The sequence below is a fragment of the Pygoscelis adeliae genome, unplaced genomic scaffold (assembly GCF_000699105.1).
Source record: "Pygoscelis adeliae isolate BGI_AS28 unplaced genomic scaffold, ASM69910v1 Scaffold68, whole genome shotgun sequence".
Classification (NCBI taxonomy): domain Eukaryota; kingdom Metazoa; phylum Chordata; class Aves; order Sphenisciformes; family Spheniscidae; genus Pygoscelis; species Pygoscelis adeliae.
In genome coordinates, this window is record NW_008825501.1 from 167,823 (window position 1) to 182,357 (window position 14,535).

Sequence of the window (14,535 nt, forward strand, 5' to 3'; positions counted from 1 at the left end):
TTGTGGTGGGAGGGCACCAAACTGCAGCTGTTTCATTTGTGCCTTCTACAATGCGGTAGATAAACAAGCTAACCAAAAAGAAAGCTGGGATGAATATCAGAGCTGAGTTTGTGTAGCTTTGCACCTGTACGTTTGTGCAGAAAGACTGTAAAAATACCAGGAGCCTTGTGCCTGTTAGAGCAGCTCTGAATTGGTCTCTCAGCTGCTCAAAAGCCAGTTTCACCTTAAACACAACTAGAAGATGACTTCCCCACTGTGCTGGCACTTCTGGGGCTCTACCACTATTCCATAACCTGGGCAGAGGCTGAGGTCTGCACTGCTGGCGTGAGCTTCAGGTAACTGCCACCAGCATCATTTAGAGCAGCCTCAAGGCTTTGCTAAGCAAGAGTGGGGACCAAACCAGCACAGAAACAGGTCCAGGCTGAAGGGGCCATGGAGGCTCCACCCTTTGCAAAAAAAAAAAAAAAAAAAAAAAAGAAGCTGTAAATCAAAGCCTGCGACTTCAAGCAGGTACCACCACAAATGTGCAAGTGCCTTCTCCTCCTTGCTAAGCCACACGCAGCACAGGGAGCAAGCACTTCCATCAACTCCCCGAGCCACGTTTGGGATCGCAAGAGGAAGAGCTGACTCAGAAGACATCTCACACGGGGATGCCCTTAGCAAAAAGGAATAAACATGCACTATGAGCAATTGGATGATCATGCACACAAATCACCGGGGAGAGGAGTCCGGCACAGGGGTAATCCAACAAGAGCTGTGGATGCACATGAGAACCTGGAGGGAAAGTGCAATGTGCAGTCAGCGATGCAAAGAAGGGGGAAGGAGAGGGGGGGGAAGCGTTCACGATCTTCTGGAAGAAGGAAGGGTGCAAAGGGGAAGCATGCAAATGAGACAGTCCTCAAGGAAAGGCGAACTGCAGGAGAAAGTTGCATGTGTGGGGCAGAGGAAAGGAAGACAATGAATTGAATTTCAAGGGAAAACGTGCTAGAATCACTTCCTGCAGAGAAATGGCAAATACCTACAGGAACTCAAAGGAAAAAAAAAATGTTGGAAAAAAAATCCAAGGGTAGAGTTTCCTCTGACTGCACACAAGGAAGCTTTACTTCCAATTGACTTGCTGCCGCTTATCTCTTTGCAATAAAATGCATTCACCCATCCCAAGCTCTCAAAAAAACCCAGTGCAATAATAATTACAAAAAAAAAGAGTTTACATCCTCCGAAGCAGGACATTATGCATATGATGGAAGCTCCAAAGAAACTTTGTCAGGCTATGCTTAAAGAAAGAAGGGAGTGGAAAATGAAGTGTTCGCAGACACAAGAAAATAGACAGAGCAGCAAATGCAGGGAAGGGGGCGGGGGGGAAGAAATAAAACAAAACCAGGGAAATACTGCTCATCTGGGCCTTGTTAAATGCTACATGACAGGCAGGGAATGCTGATGGATTGCTTCATTGCATTTGGTGCCATGCTTTCAATGCCTTTCCAGACTGACAGCATGCTTCCTTATCAGAAGGAAAAGACACCTTTAAGTGACGCTGAGGACGCTGGACTCGAGCAACCCTGCTGCAGGTGGGAGAGCAGCGGCTGCAGGGCTTGCCAACATGCCAGCAGGAGATCCTTTGTGCTCCTGGCTTTTTTCTTCCCTCCCTCTCCAATCAGACTAAATGAAATGGAGCCATTTGCGGGTTTAGAAGTGGCAAGGGTTCATCCCACTCCATCCCCAGGTGCCAAAGGGTTGAAATAAGAGCAAATGCTTACAGCACTTTCCAATTGCTGCACAAGCAGCTGCACGGACAGCCCAAGCTACAATTCACCTTCCGAGCAGCTGCAGGAAAGGGGTTAGGAAACTACCTTCACTTTTATTTTCAAGAAGGGGAAGCTGATGTGAAACTTGGCATGGTCACAACTTAAAAGAAACCCCAAAAGTTGTTGGGTTGCAGCCAAGCATTCAAGCCGGCAGAGCAGAGGTTCCCAACGCTGATTCTCTCTCACCTCCTGCCTCCCTCCCCACTCCAGGGCACCAGCAACCGTACCCAGCAAGATCCTCTCCTGGATTCCCTCCCCTCCCATTCATGATCGCATAACATCCCTGGGGCAATTGCTCACACAGAAAAGCAACACGAGGAAAGTATTTAATGTATGTTTACGTCTTTTAATATAGTGTAGCAGCTGGAATCAAAGGAAAAAAAAAAAAAAAACAACAGAAGCCTCGGCACATGAGCAGCATGGCTCTCCACAGAGCCCCCTTCTAATCACTGCCGCTCCCTGGATCACAGCTTTAAAAATCAGGCACTAGCCCCTATTGCCTAATTAGCAGAGTAGTGGAAAGCTTAGGAACAGACATATCTTCTTCCTCCCTAAGTGGTCACTGTATAAATGCTATATCCCCAGTTCACAGCCCCTTTTTACATTGCTGGCATTACCAGTCCTTTGTGTACCCACATGCTGTTACTTAAATTGCTTCCATGTTTTCATTACTTGCCCTCTGTGCTGTGTGTATTGAAACTCCTGCAAGAATGCTGAAGTGGTATTTCAAAGCACTGGGGACTAGCGGAGATGCGGCTGAAATTATTATGCAACAAACTTTAGTGATTTTTCAAGTCCCGATAGAGTTTGCTCCTCCTCAAGGGGAAAGACAAATTCAGGTGCTACTGCATGAGGTGCAGGGCAACCGCTCCCACCCACCAGAGATATCAGCATGCCACTTGCAGCTCAGGTTATGGTCAGCTCTCCATCCTTATATACGGGTCTGTGGGGCCTGTATATGTGCCCTGCATCCATAAGCGAGGTGGTAAACTCAGATAATGATGCTGTTCCCACGTGCAAAGGAAATGTATACATTGGGCCAAACTCTCCTGGCAAAAATTCACGGAGGACAGTGGAGTGATGCCAGCTGAAGATCTGCCCCACTGGTTTAAATGCATAGTTCCCTGCTGCTGCTGGTAGCTGCTTTTCTGGAGTTTGTGCTGATTAAAGCAACAGGCAATCAAACAGCTTAACTCTGAAATATCAAAATTGCCAGAATCATTTAAATGTGACAATCACTTTTTTTTTTTTTAACCACTACCGCAGCCTCAGCGGTTCTGCAAGTACGTGCAGAAGGTACCTGTGTGCTCCTCTCTCCCAGGGAATCCCACAGGTGGACCAGACAGCTTCAGCTCCATTTAAGTTTCAACTCGCTGTTTCCTCGTAACTATCTTCCCAAAAAAATCTCCGTAACTGTCATGAGACACATGCATCAGCCACGAAAGCAATCACGCTGCCAGCACTGGAACCCTTCTCCCACTGATTTCCAACCTCCCTTTCCTGTAGTGCCTTTCATCACCCCTTGATACGAGATGTTTGCAGCCAAGGCCTGATCCTGCAACCCACGAGCTAAGAGGCAATCATGTGCGAAATCCCTTCGGCTGCAGAGATGCAGGATATTTACCATCCTGGGGAGGCAGGCTTCAGGTCTCCGGGCATCAAACCCCTTGACATCTCAGCACCGGCGTCCTCCAGATCCCTGCTGGGGACTTCTCTGCCACGGCCCCAGCTCAGCAGCTGCCACGCGGCAGCCGTTGGGTGTTATGCTAATGGATGCGCCAGTGCGGCGGCCCTCTCCCCATCTGCTCAGAGCATCCACCTGCTGGGTTGGTTTTTTTTTTGTTTGTTTGGTTTGTTTTCTTTTAATGGCCAGATTAGGCCAGTGCTGTCCCAAAGCGCTTCCAGCCTGCGCACAGGGTGTGAACACAGCACCAGCCAGCTCGGACCTCACGGCACAAGCGTAAGCTGGATGCAGCCGCGTTTGGGCCATGATCTGCTTCTTTCAAACTCCTTATCTTTCTGCAATTAAAGTCTCACCCTGAGCATAACTACACTACAAGGTGCTTTTTTTGTTGTTGTTGGGGTTGGGCTTTTTGCACATAGTTTCCTTATAGTTAGCTTTATTTATTTAACCTTTTTAGATGGCCACATGGAGGAATGAACATGCCTTCCATACCTGTCTGACTGGGTGATAAATAGAAATGAAAGCTCCGATTTCTAAGCAGTCATAGTCTCCACAGTCTGTGCATGGTAGGCAGTGGTTTGCAAGGGTTTTTTTTTCCTCCCTGCACGGCCATGGAGGGATTGTTTGTGACACCTTTGCTGTCACCGAGCACGGTCTCACACAACTGCCAGTTCCCCTGGGACCTCTACAAGTATTCAGGGAGGAAAAGGGAGTGGAAATAAGACATTGCTCAGTGTTAAGAAGATAGCCCATCCTTCTCAATAGGTGGGAAAGTCTCTTCTCAGTGTATTACCAGGCCAAACCTCTGCTGTGTTAAAAAGACCTATTTTTTTCCGGCACATGGAGTATGCCATTTAGCAGGATTCTAAGAAAAAAAATCCCTTCCATTTTGGTCTTTTTTTCAAGTTCAGCTTCTAAGAGAAGTACTCTCAGAGTGAGCAATGTTAATCTCCCTGGGCTCTGCCTTGAGTCAGTGGGAAATGTTGATGCTTCAAAAAGTGATTTAGAGTTATCAGCTTTTTGGTCTAAGTCAGTCTGCCAAGGAGACTATCTCCAGGGAGAGCCGTTGGCAATTAGCCTCCTTAAGGCTTAAAGTAGCCCTGTGAGCATCCATCATGTGCATAAGGTATGGGAGAAGTGGGGACCTTCAGCACAGCGAGGGATCCAAGTTGCATGAGCAGGAAAGCCAAGTCACCCTCGAGCTCTAATCAGTGGATGTCTTCATCCCAGATGAATTTGTCCAGGTTTTGGATATGGTCACAAGTCTTTCATCAAATCTGGGTTCCTGTCTGAGCTCATCATGATGCCCACAGGTTGCTAAGGAGGCAGAGGTGAAGTATTTGTACTGTGATAAAGCCTCAACCAGACCAAAGCTCTTTTGTCTAATGCCTAGGACAGAAAACACCACTACACCCAAAATAACATGAGGAGTCACCAGGTGTCCCTCCCCCCACCAGTGCGGCCACCTGAACTAAATTTGTTTTAAAGACTAAGTATAGGGCACATTACTGAAAAATCAAGCCAACAGCAAAACAAAAGGGTGCTCCTGAAAACAGCTCATATAAAGGAAGGATTTTCTTTTTTTTCCCCTCCCTCTTCCTCTCCTTGACTAAATGAAAAAAAGAAAGATCAATTTTTACCCAAACTTAAATGTACCAAGAATTTCTCTCCAGAAGGATATTTCAAGAAAATGATATGCATTTGGGAGAAAATGAGACTTATAATGGAAGTATTTTCTGAAGCATAACTATAGTGTTGCTAGCACAATGCTGTAATCAAGAATAATGGAGCCCTTCGCCCAGTACACAGGTATGGATTCAATTGTTCGCCATGCACATACCTGTATTTTAAAAATGTAGTCGAAAGCTTTAACTGCCAAAAGGCTCGAGCATTAGTGCTCAGACACAAAGCAGTTTAGAAGTGGGCTCCTTCATTTATCACTCATGTAATGATTAATCTTAAATCTCAATTACGCACAAAAATAGAAGAGGCCCAGCTGAACTTTTGATCCCTTCCAAGCTGGTTCCTCTGAAGGATAGTTCAAGTTCATCCCTGCAGCGTACCCGGCAGTGCAGGATGATACCCGCTCTCTATTACCTCCTCCGTGGCCAAGCGGGGCTTTGCAAACCTTGCAAAGGTTATGCCTTGGACACAAACTGTTTGAGCAGGTTTAATCCTCTCCTCTCCCTCTGCTTTCAGGAGAAAGGAGAAATATAGGAAAGAATAGGACTTACCTTCTTTTTGGAGTGTGATCTGTCATCCTCTTTAGCTGCTTTGCTATTTTTCCCAGCTCTGGAAAGCTTCTGCTCCCCAGACTGCTTGATGGTGATTTTGATCTCGGGAGGGCAAATATAGTTCTCCAAGTTCTTTGGGGGCTTCTTAGCTCTCTTGGTGGTCTGGATCTTTAGTTTTAAACTCCCCTCCGTGAAGTTAGCCTCCTTGATGGAAAATTCCTGCTCCTCCAGGCCATCTCCTGCCACCCATTTCTCGCTGTCCGCATTGGAAGTGGAATCCACGTCTCTCCCAGAACCCAGCTCATCCTCTTCCTCAGGCTCCAGCCTCTCGCCGCTCACCGGGATCCCTTTCCCCGAGCCCGCCGCAGGCAGTTGTCTCCCCCGCACACCCGGAGGCAGGCGGAGGCTTCGCGGAGGTGACGGCAGCTGGCAGAAAGTCTGCCTCGCCTCCCCTTTGCCGGGAGCTGCCCAAAGTCTCCCTGGGCTCCATAGCAATACCACAACGCCCTGGAGTTTTATCAGAGGGAAGGGGAGCACGGGAGGGGATGCGGAGAGCAAGGGCAGGTACGATCCCAGGGAACGAATGGTAACTGTTTGCCGAATTCAACGTCGCGATCGCCCAGAGGCTGCAAGGAGCTTAGAAGAGACCAAATCTGCCACTGTCAAAAGAAAGGAGAAGAAAAAAAGGAAGTTAGCATGCGCACACGTATCGAACGCGCGTCTGGAGATGACTGAAACAGGGCACGTTTGGGCTTCCCCTGCAGCACCTCAGGGGCCTTCCCTGAAGCAAAATGGGAACCAAGGCCGGCCGGCATTTCTGAGGGCTGGATCTGGTATTGCAAAGCAAGGAAAAATAGTCACAGGTATTGCTAAATTGATGAAAATGGACATATATAAAAAACCAAAATTGGTGTATAAATGCAAACACCTTCAGCTCTGGACTTGGGAAATAAATGAGGGGGTAACCAGCTCTCTGCCCCCATGAACCTCCTCGTTACTTTAAAGTGCTCATTGTTACAGGGCTTTTTAGAGGGGGAAAAAAATAAATAGAGGCAGACACTTGCTTGCCTCAGGTTAAACAATAACCCAGTGATCAGAGCACAGAAAACATGATGTTGCCCTATGAATCAGTCAGAAGAGTTTCAAACTCCCTATTTCCCCACTTCCCAGGTGAGACAGAGATGCCCTCAGCTGCCAGCTATTCTGGACTCTGCTTTGGATTAATTATTCATTACACACTAGGCCAGGCACACACTGTCTGCAGCCCAAGATGCTCCCTGGGATGCTGGAAGTACAGGAGGATCCACCTCAGTCTCTTGCAGGGCATATCAGGGACCTGCGTATTGAGGGCGATGGAGGAAAGCTAAACTCAACATTTTCCAGAGTTCCTCATGCCCTTGGGTACCATTGCTCTGCAGCAAAGGCTTGGGCTGACTGAAGCAAAGACTGTGCTCTCCTCCTTTCAAATGTGGGCTTTCTTTGAAACATCGCAGATTGAACCCTTTGAGATGGAAGCACTCGTATTCAGTCCCTTACAAAGTCTCAGACAAAGTTAACGGGAGAAGATGTGAATGTTCAACTGAGGCAAAAGACTTATCACCCAATGACATAGAAAGGCTAAACGAAATACCAAACATTTGGTTAAAAAAAAAAAATACACATAAGGTGTTTTTAAAGGTGTTGAGGTGGTTTCATACACCCTCCCGAAAATCCCCCATATAGCCACCGCCCAACACGGCAAGCCAGTTTAGGCTACAAAGTTTGCAGAAGAATATCTCAGAGAGAAACAAAGATATTTTCTGCTACTTTAGCAGAAACAGCTCCCTGGTGGGTCAGAGGAGTATCACTTCTGGCATACGGAGAAGGAAACAAGAAGGCACTGCCAGGAGTAGGTGCTGGGGGTGCAGACCTACTCTTTCAGCAGTAGCTCCCTGCTAGATTAGCTCTGCTACGCTGCCAAACCCCACCCCTCGACCAACTGCAAGCAAGATCTGAGCACAGCCAGGGATTTCCCAGGTCATTCTTAGTAGCAATAAACCATAAAGGAGAAACAAAAATTATCTTGCTACCTATCACCAATCATAACAGCATTATCAGTGAAGAATACTCTACTTTAAAGCACAGGTCACCAAGAAAAATCACATGTCCTTGTACCACTGACTTCTTTCTGCTTTTTAAAAATACCTTGCACAAGCTTAAAATTCAAAAAGAAGTAATAACAAGCACCTTTTACCAGTTATATATCTATCCATATTTCCACTGGAGTATGGCCATGGGTCACTTGTCTGACCCCGGCACATATGGCTACTAATGGAAAGTCCTAAGCACCCTAGAGCTCCATGAAATCATTGGGTGACCTCCACCCAGGTCCCAGCAGACACAAATTCAAATAAAGTTCCCATAAATAGCGCAAGCTGACAGCCCGAGGAAAAAAAAAAAAAAAAGAAAGAACTATCATGGAGCCTGAACTGCCATCTGGCCTTAGAGGTGGTTTCTGTAGCTCATAGTAGATAGAAGTACACCATAAAAACACTTATGCTTAAGTTGCACACCTTCTGGCAATAAGGAGGAGACTCATTTCCCAGACCTGCTGCCACTGGTCTCATTTAAGGTGATCTTGAAGAACTAACAGACCCAAGGTCTCCTGCACACCTGCCTTGACTCACCCTGCAGTCAGCAAGTCTCTCTATTTCACCACCTGTGAAACAAGGATAATGCTTACCTCCTTCAAACCCATTGTAGGGTGGGTTAGTTAATGCCCTTAAATAGTTTTGAGCCCAAGTGTTTACCATGTGGTAGTTGCTAATTACTAACGCAATTAGTACATTAAAGCCACCCAGTTGCAAGAGGCTGCTCCACCTAATTGATCAACCTTGCACCTTGCCTCTCCTTTGTGCCTATGGAGGTGATGGGAGTCCGGGTTACCTTCCTCTTCCAACCGGTCCAATCAAAAAAAAAAGGCCGTCCTATTTATCTGCCATTTCACATTGTTAATCTCCTTGGAGAGGGACGCAATGTACACACACTCCTGGGCTGCAACACAAACACAAGGTGGTAAAAGCTCGGCGGTGCAGCATTCCAGGGAGTTACTGCTCTGGTATGCACGCATGTACAATGGGCACTCTGTGCTGGCCTCCACCCACAGGCTTTTAACCTCTCTCGCTGCTGGTAAAAAAAGAGAAGGCTTCTGGCAGACAGCAACTAGCTCAGCAGGCAGGGCAGCAGGATGAGTCCGCAGCCACCAAGGGTGCAGGGAAGGGACCACAGCCACCGGCATAATGAACCAACCCGCTTGAGACCCTACGCTGAATGGGAGTTGAAATAAAACTCATGGCTCCGAGCCTGGAAGGGTCTTCCAGGTTTTAAGTCACTGGGTAATGTTTTATGGAGGGTGAATAAAAAGCCAGGTTTCTGCTCCAAAGTCTGGTTGCAGGTCTTGGACCCAAGCTCTGGGTCATGATGTCCAAACACTCATCCCTGCTTGGCCATGTGCCTCCAGGTCAGTAGAAACAAGCAACAGATGAATAAAGTCATTGCATTACACCAGTGTCAGGTGAGTTCATGCCAAATCCACCTTCAAATCCCACTTTAAAATATTGGCCTCCTGTTCTGCCGAGAGCCTGCAGATGATGATATCACCAGACCCGCAGGTAGCAACAAATAACCCTGTGCTGAAACGCCACCGCACAGAATTAACTGGGTCATTGTTTTAGGTATCTCCTTACTCTCCTCCAGGGTTAATAGTTAAATGACTTGGGTGCAGGGACATTATACTCGTCTTTCTTGTTTGGGCAGGCTACCTGCGCTTTGACTAATTAGGAAACCTCACTTCAGGCTTCTGAACGTGTAACCTCTTTTGGAAACCTCCCCATGTCCCCTCTCCAGACTGTCTGTGAGCAGAAGTGCTGAAGGGACGGCGATCAACACTTTTCCTTTAGCAGCTCTTCTGCCTTAGCTGGCAATGTGGAAATCTAGGGAGGAAGCGGATTTTCCAGGAGACCTCTAGCTCTATTTTAAACACCCGAGAGATGGGGGCTGTCTAGACTTTTAAGTGCTCACCAAACTGCCCTTCCAAGCCTCTGAGGCTCACCAGCATCAAGTCCCGTTCAATAAGCAACTACAGAGGCATTTTACCATCCAAATTAAGCTCCCAGAGGAAAGTGTTACCACTAGCAGGCTTCCTGCAGTCAAGTTAAATTTGAGAAGGATAATTCACAGGTGAATGACAACAAATTTCACAGAAGTTGGCATTAGCTCTTAATTAGGGAGAGATTCACGCTTCCTCTGATAAGTACTGAGAAATAATCAAACGCCTGCATGCTTAGCCTTGTTATGGCTGCTCACATGTTTCTTATCAGCTCCTCTGGGCACCTCAAACACACTTCTGGAGGCAAAGGCCTGAAGTACAAGACCTCCCTTTGGGTCATACTAGATGCCTCCCATTAAGGGTTCTGAACACGATCCCTTCTCCTGCCTCAGGCAACTACTCATGCTTGCAAGTATTCAGATGCCAGGGCTATAAAGTGATTAAACTGAAAATTTGCTGAGGACAAAACCAGAGGTGAGAGCCCACAGTGGGGGGGAGAAATCCACCTATTTGGGATTCTCTATGAAGTGAAAGTGGGTATAACACTTGGCATGGCTTTTGCCCTGTGTACAGGAGCAACCACATTAGTAACAAGTGAATGCTGATTAGACAAATGCAAGCAAGCCAGGTTCAGCTGCCCAGCGTTTGTGCTGCTGCTCGGATTTGCACAAGCACCGGGAGCACTAGCAGAGAGCTCAGAGCAATTTTAAAAGATGCTGCCCAAATCCCATAGTACGCTAATCCCAGCCATGCCTGTAGCTACTGAGACCGCTTTCGTTTTATCCATAGAGACCAAAATGCTTTAGGGTGAAAAAGAAAAAATTTCTGTTGAACAGGTTCAAGTGAGGGGAAACTGAGGCACAAGTCTGAGAGTGTCATAGTGAACATGAAGTGGAGCCTACACCTTCTCGAACCCCACGTCTGCCATGTTGCCTTTGGATCTCACGTTCTCTCATGTGATGTACAGTTAAATCCCTAATCCCTGCAAAATATCAGAAAACCTGGAAGCCTCTTTACACTCCATCTTTTTAAAACCATTCACCACAAAGCACTAGAGACTATGCAGCAATATTTAATGATGAGATATCACCTTTCACTCCAAAGACTCCCGGGTTGCTTCCTCGATTATATATGCCACCGCTGAAATGCAGCTGCCTCTGGGGCAGAGGCCAATGGACAACCCACATTACACCCGAGGGAAAGTTTTGGTCAGAAACTGGCTTTTATGAGAAGTGTCAGTGAAACTTCAGAATCCATCATGGGACATAAAAACCCAACAGCCTGGCATGCAGCAAGCTGCACTGAACTCAGTTAACCCACATTAGGAATACAATAAGAAAAAAAGCTCCAACCTATTTCGTCATTATTGCTTTGCAAAAAACCTAGGAATTTCAAGCGTGGTTGTGGTCGCGGTCTGTGCACTGCCGGATCACCAGCAGCACAAGTTTGATGCAGATTAGGAACAGGCATCTGATCACACGTCTATCAAATGGACCAGAGCACATAAGATGGGGGTTAAGACTTTCTTCATGTTGACTTAAAGGCAGTTCCAGAGGATGGGTAAAACTTGGGAGCCCATGAAGCCAGTGTGGTGCAGACAAGTGACATAGGATGACGCAATACAAAGTCTGCTGAGATAAAATTAAGACACTGCAATTTTTTTTTTAATAAATTTGAACCAGGAGAAAGAGTTTATACTGGATCAGTATCATGCCCCGGTAGTATATTTAATCTGCTGCTCAGAGCCCTAGAGCTAGATTTATCGCATTTTTGGACCACAGCCTTAGTTACTTCCTGTGGCCATGATACCCTGAAAGAACAACCCAGTTTTGGCAGGGAGCAGGAAAAATGACTGTGACAGCTATTTTCCGTCCACACTATAGATCCCATAGGAAACACGCTCTCCCTTTCACCCGCCTTGCGTCAATCAGGACAGAAACAAGGCAGAAGGACTTCCCCCTCAAGCAAAACAAATGAACATCATCTCTTAATAAAGCATCGGAGATGGCCTGGTGGTGTCTAAATCCCAGCTGGGCACAGCCCTGAGCGTCCTGCCCTAGGTGACCCTACCCTGAGCAGTGTAGTAGAGTGGATGATCTCCAGAGGTCCTTCCAACCCCAGACGTTCTGTGCTTCTATGATGTGGTTTTTGGTCTCTCTCCAGTGCTGGTCTCTCTACTGCATGATAACATCAAGCACACTGCTAAAATTCCCATCTATAAGATATACCTGGATATAGGCATGTATAAAATAGATGTGAATATACAATAGATACAGTACAAGATCCTCAACAGATATAAATAACTGCGAGTGGAATGACGATATGTAAATGCCTGTAATCTGCAGATTACCTATAAAAATAACTAACTAACTAACTAAGGCATGTGATTCATTAATAGCATGAGTTAGATGCACAGGGGGTTACACAAAAGAAAGGTGGTTCCCCTCCGTGTGGTCCCCCTGCCTCCAACACTGCTTTCGTTCCGGTCCTTCCACCTCTGCCTCTGATTTTGCATGGGTTATGTGAGGGCTTTCTCTGAAGGGAAGGGATGCAAGCTCTCCCAGGTGTGGTCTATCCACATGAAAACAAGGATCAAGGATTAATGGCTGTTACCAGAACAGCAGCAGAACGTAATCTTCGCTCGTTTCCATCGGATTGCCATGAATCGAAGTACCCTCTGCACCTCCACCAGTGTGACTGGCTCTGCCTCGGCATGCCCAAGCCTTGCAAAGGGAGCCGGGAAAAGCCACACTGGAGGGGAAAAGACAAGACAACCCAAAGATGTCTCACAGCCAGATGAGACTGCAAGCATCCCTCCCAAGATAAAGAGACAGAAATAAATGAAAGCCTAAAGCTTATCCATAATTATGGAGGCATGTAAGTGTGCACATTACACATGTGTGTATCTGTCTTCTTAACATAGAGGCATTAAGAGTAGATTATGGAATCATATTTGACTCCATAATTAGGTTTGAGACTCCATAATTAGATCAGATAGTCACCTTTCTATGTAACTAACTAACTATCGTACAGCGCTGAGGGGAGGGCCAACTGAATGATTAAACAACTGACACAGCCATAAATCACAAGGCCCATAAGAGCAATACTGCCCAAGGTACAGCTGTGCAAACAGCCAGTCTAGCAAAGCACCCATCTGCAGTAGGAGGAGAGGTGCCCATCATGTTGCTCAAGGACTTTTACAAGCTCCTGCCTAAGAACTGTGCCAAGGTTTTATAAACCTGCTCACTCACAACCTCAAGCTGTATCTGGGTGTTGGGGAAGGGAGTACGGTCATCAGACCTGTAAACACCTCCTCATGCTGACTTTTGGTCTCTAAAGGACCAATCTCATCCCACTTGTGCCCTCCGAGACAGACGCTGCTGCAGGACTGCTATAAAGCCGGGCTCCGTTCACTGGATTTACATCTCTGAATCAAGGAACAGTGTTTGATCCCAATGAAATCAAGAGTTGATGTGCCATTTTTACACATCATCCCTGTGAAGATTAGGCCTCCGGGACACTAGAAAACAGAATGAGATGCCAACTGTGCTCCAGCTCGTTACAACACAAAGAGCCAAGCCAGCAGATTTGCCTATGTCAGGTCAACACCAGGTTGCTGAGCTCCCAGACCAAGCATCATCACTTTCGGTGTGATGTACAATCAAAGGTGACTCCTGAGATGATCCGAGAGAATACCCCGAGCACTTTGCTGGGTGCAGCAGTGTGCGCCACTGCAAGGATAAAACTTATTTCGTTAACAACAGCCATAAAACTTTTTTGGGAAAAGTGTCAACATGCACAAGAAGGGGACTTCAAATGCTTACTCCGTTCTAGCCAGCTCTTGCCAAGCGCACCATCCTGGAGGTAGTGGCAGCCACGCCAGGCTACAAATGGAAAGTTTTATGGGTATTTAGGGAAAGGTTATTGGCACAGAGACCAGCCACAGAAAGCAAAACCCTGCACAATTCCATCATCTGTGTTACCAAACTTTCCTAGATCGACTCTGCTCTTGGAGAGCTGCCATCAGACACGGTAGCCTCCTTCTGACACCATTGTGGTAGGGCAATAATCTGTCCTTCTCCCTCTGATCAAACATTTCCCTCTGCACCCTGAAACGTGTGGAAAATTATTTCTCTATATAAATCATTAATGAGAGGTTTGTTTTTATTTACTGTTGCTGCCACGGGACTCCTCCTTCCTCCTTTTCTTTTTTTTCTTCCCTCCTCCATTATTTCATTTTCGCTTGCACAAGTGCCAAATACACCAGCTTTCCCTCCCTTCAGGAAAAACAAATAAATAAAGAAAATAAAACAACACATCTGATAGGGAATGCACCAGGTCTTGGCTCGGCATCCATTCCTCAGAGCAAGTAAGTGATGGCACAAGGAGGACCAAAAAGGCTTCGGTCCAGGATCTATCCTGTGCCCAGTCTAGAAGCTGTACAAACAACACATCCCATATTACTCAATTCTGCATGCTTCAAATGAGACTAGGAATAAGAAAGGTTGGATTTTGTCCATGCAGGCTTGCACCGTGTGTTTCCATGCTGAGTAAGCAGTGGTGTCTTGCTTGGTGCTGTATAATGTATCAAGCATCCCCAGCATCAAGGGGGGACTGTGGGAAAATAAGGCATATAAAGGGCACGCAAGAAGAAGAGCAATAATTTGGGGTATTTAGAGGAAGGCATTGAGACTGCTTTGCCTTGCAGAATGTATCAGTCTTTCA

General features: G+C 46.6%; 1 protein-coding gene across 1 annotated transcript in view; it reads right to left on the bottom strand.

Annotated features, from left to right (window-relative positions):
• The window catches only part of SETBP1 (SET binding protein 1), a gene marked incomplete at its 3' end in the record, with an annotated part of 168,749 nt that extends 162,396 nt beyond the window's left edge, over positions 1–6,353 (bottom strand). Inside the window, 2 exon segments of the mRNA XM_009331554.1 lie at positions 5,720–6,096; positions 6,098–6,353. Coding sequence (XP_009329829.1) covers positions 5,720–6,096; positions 6,098–6,213 — 493 coding nt within the window.
• Between the last annotated feature and the right edge of the window lie 8,182 nt (positions 6,354–14,535).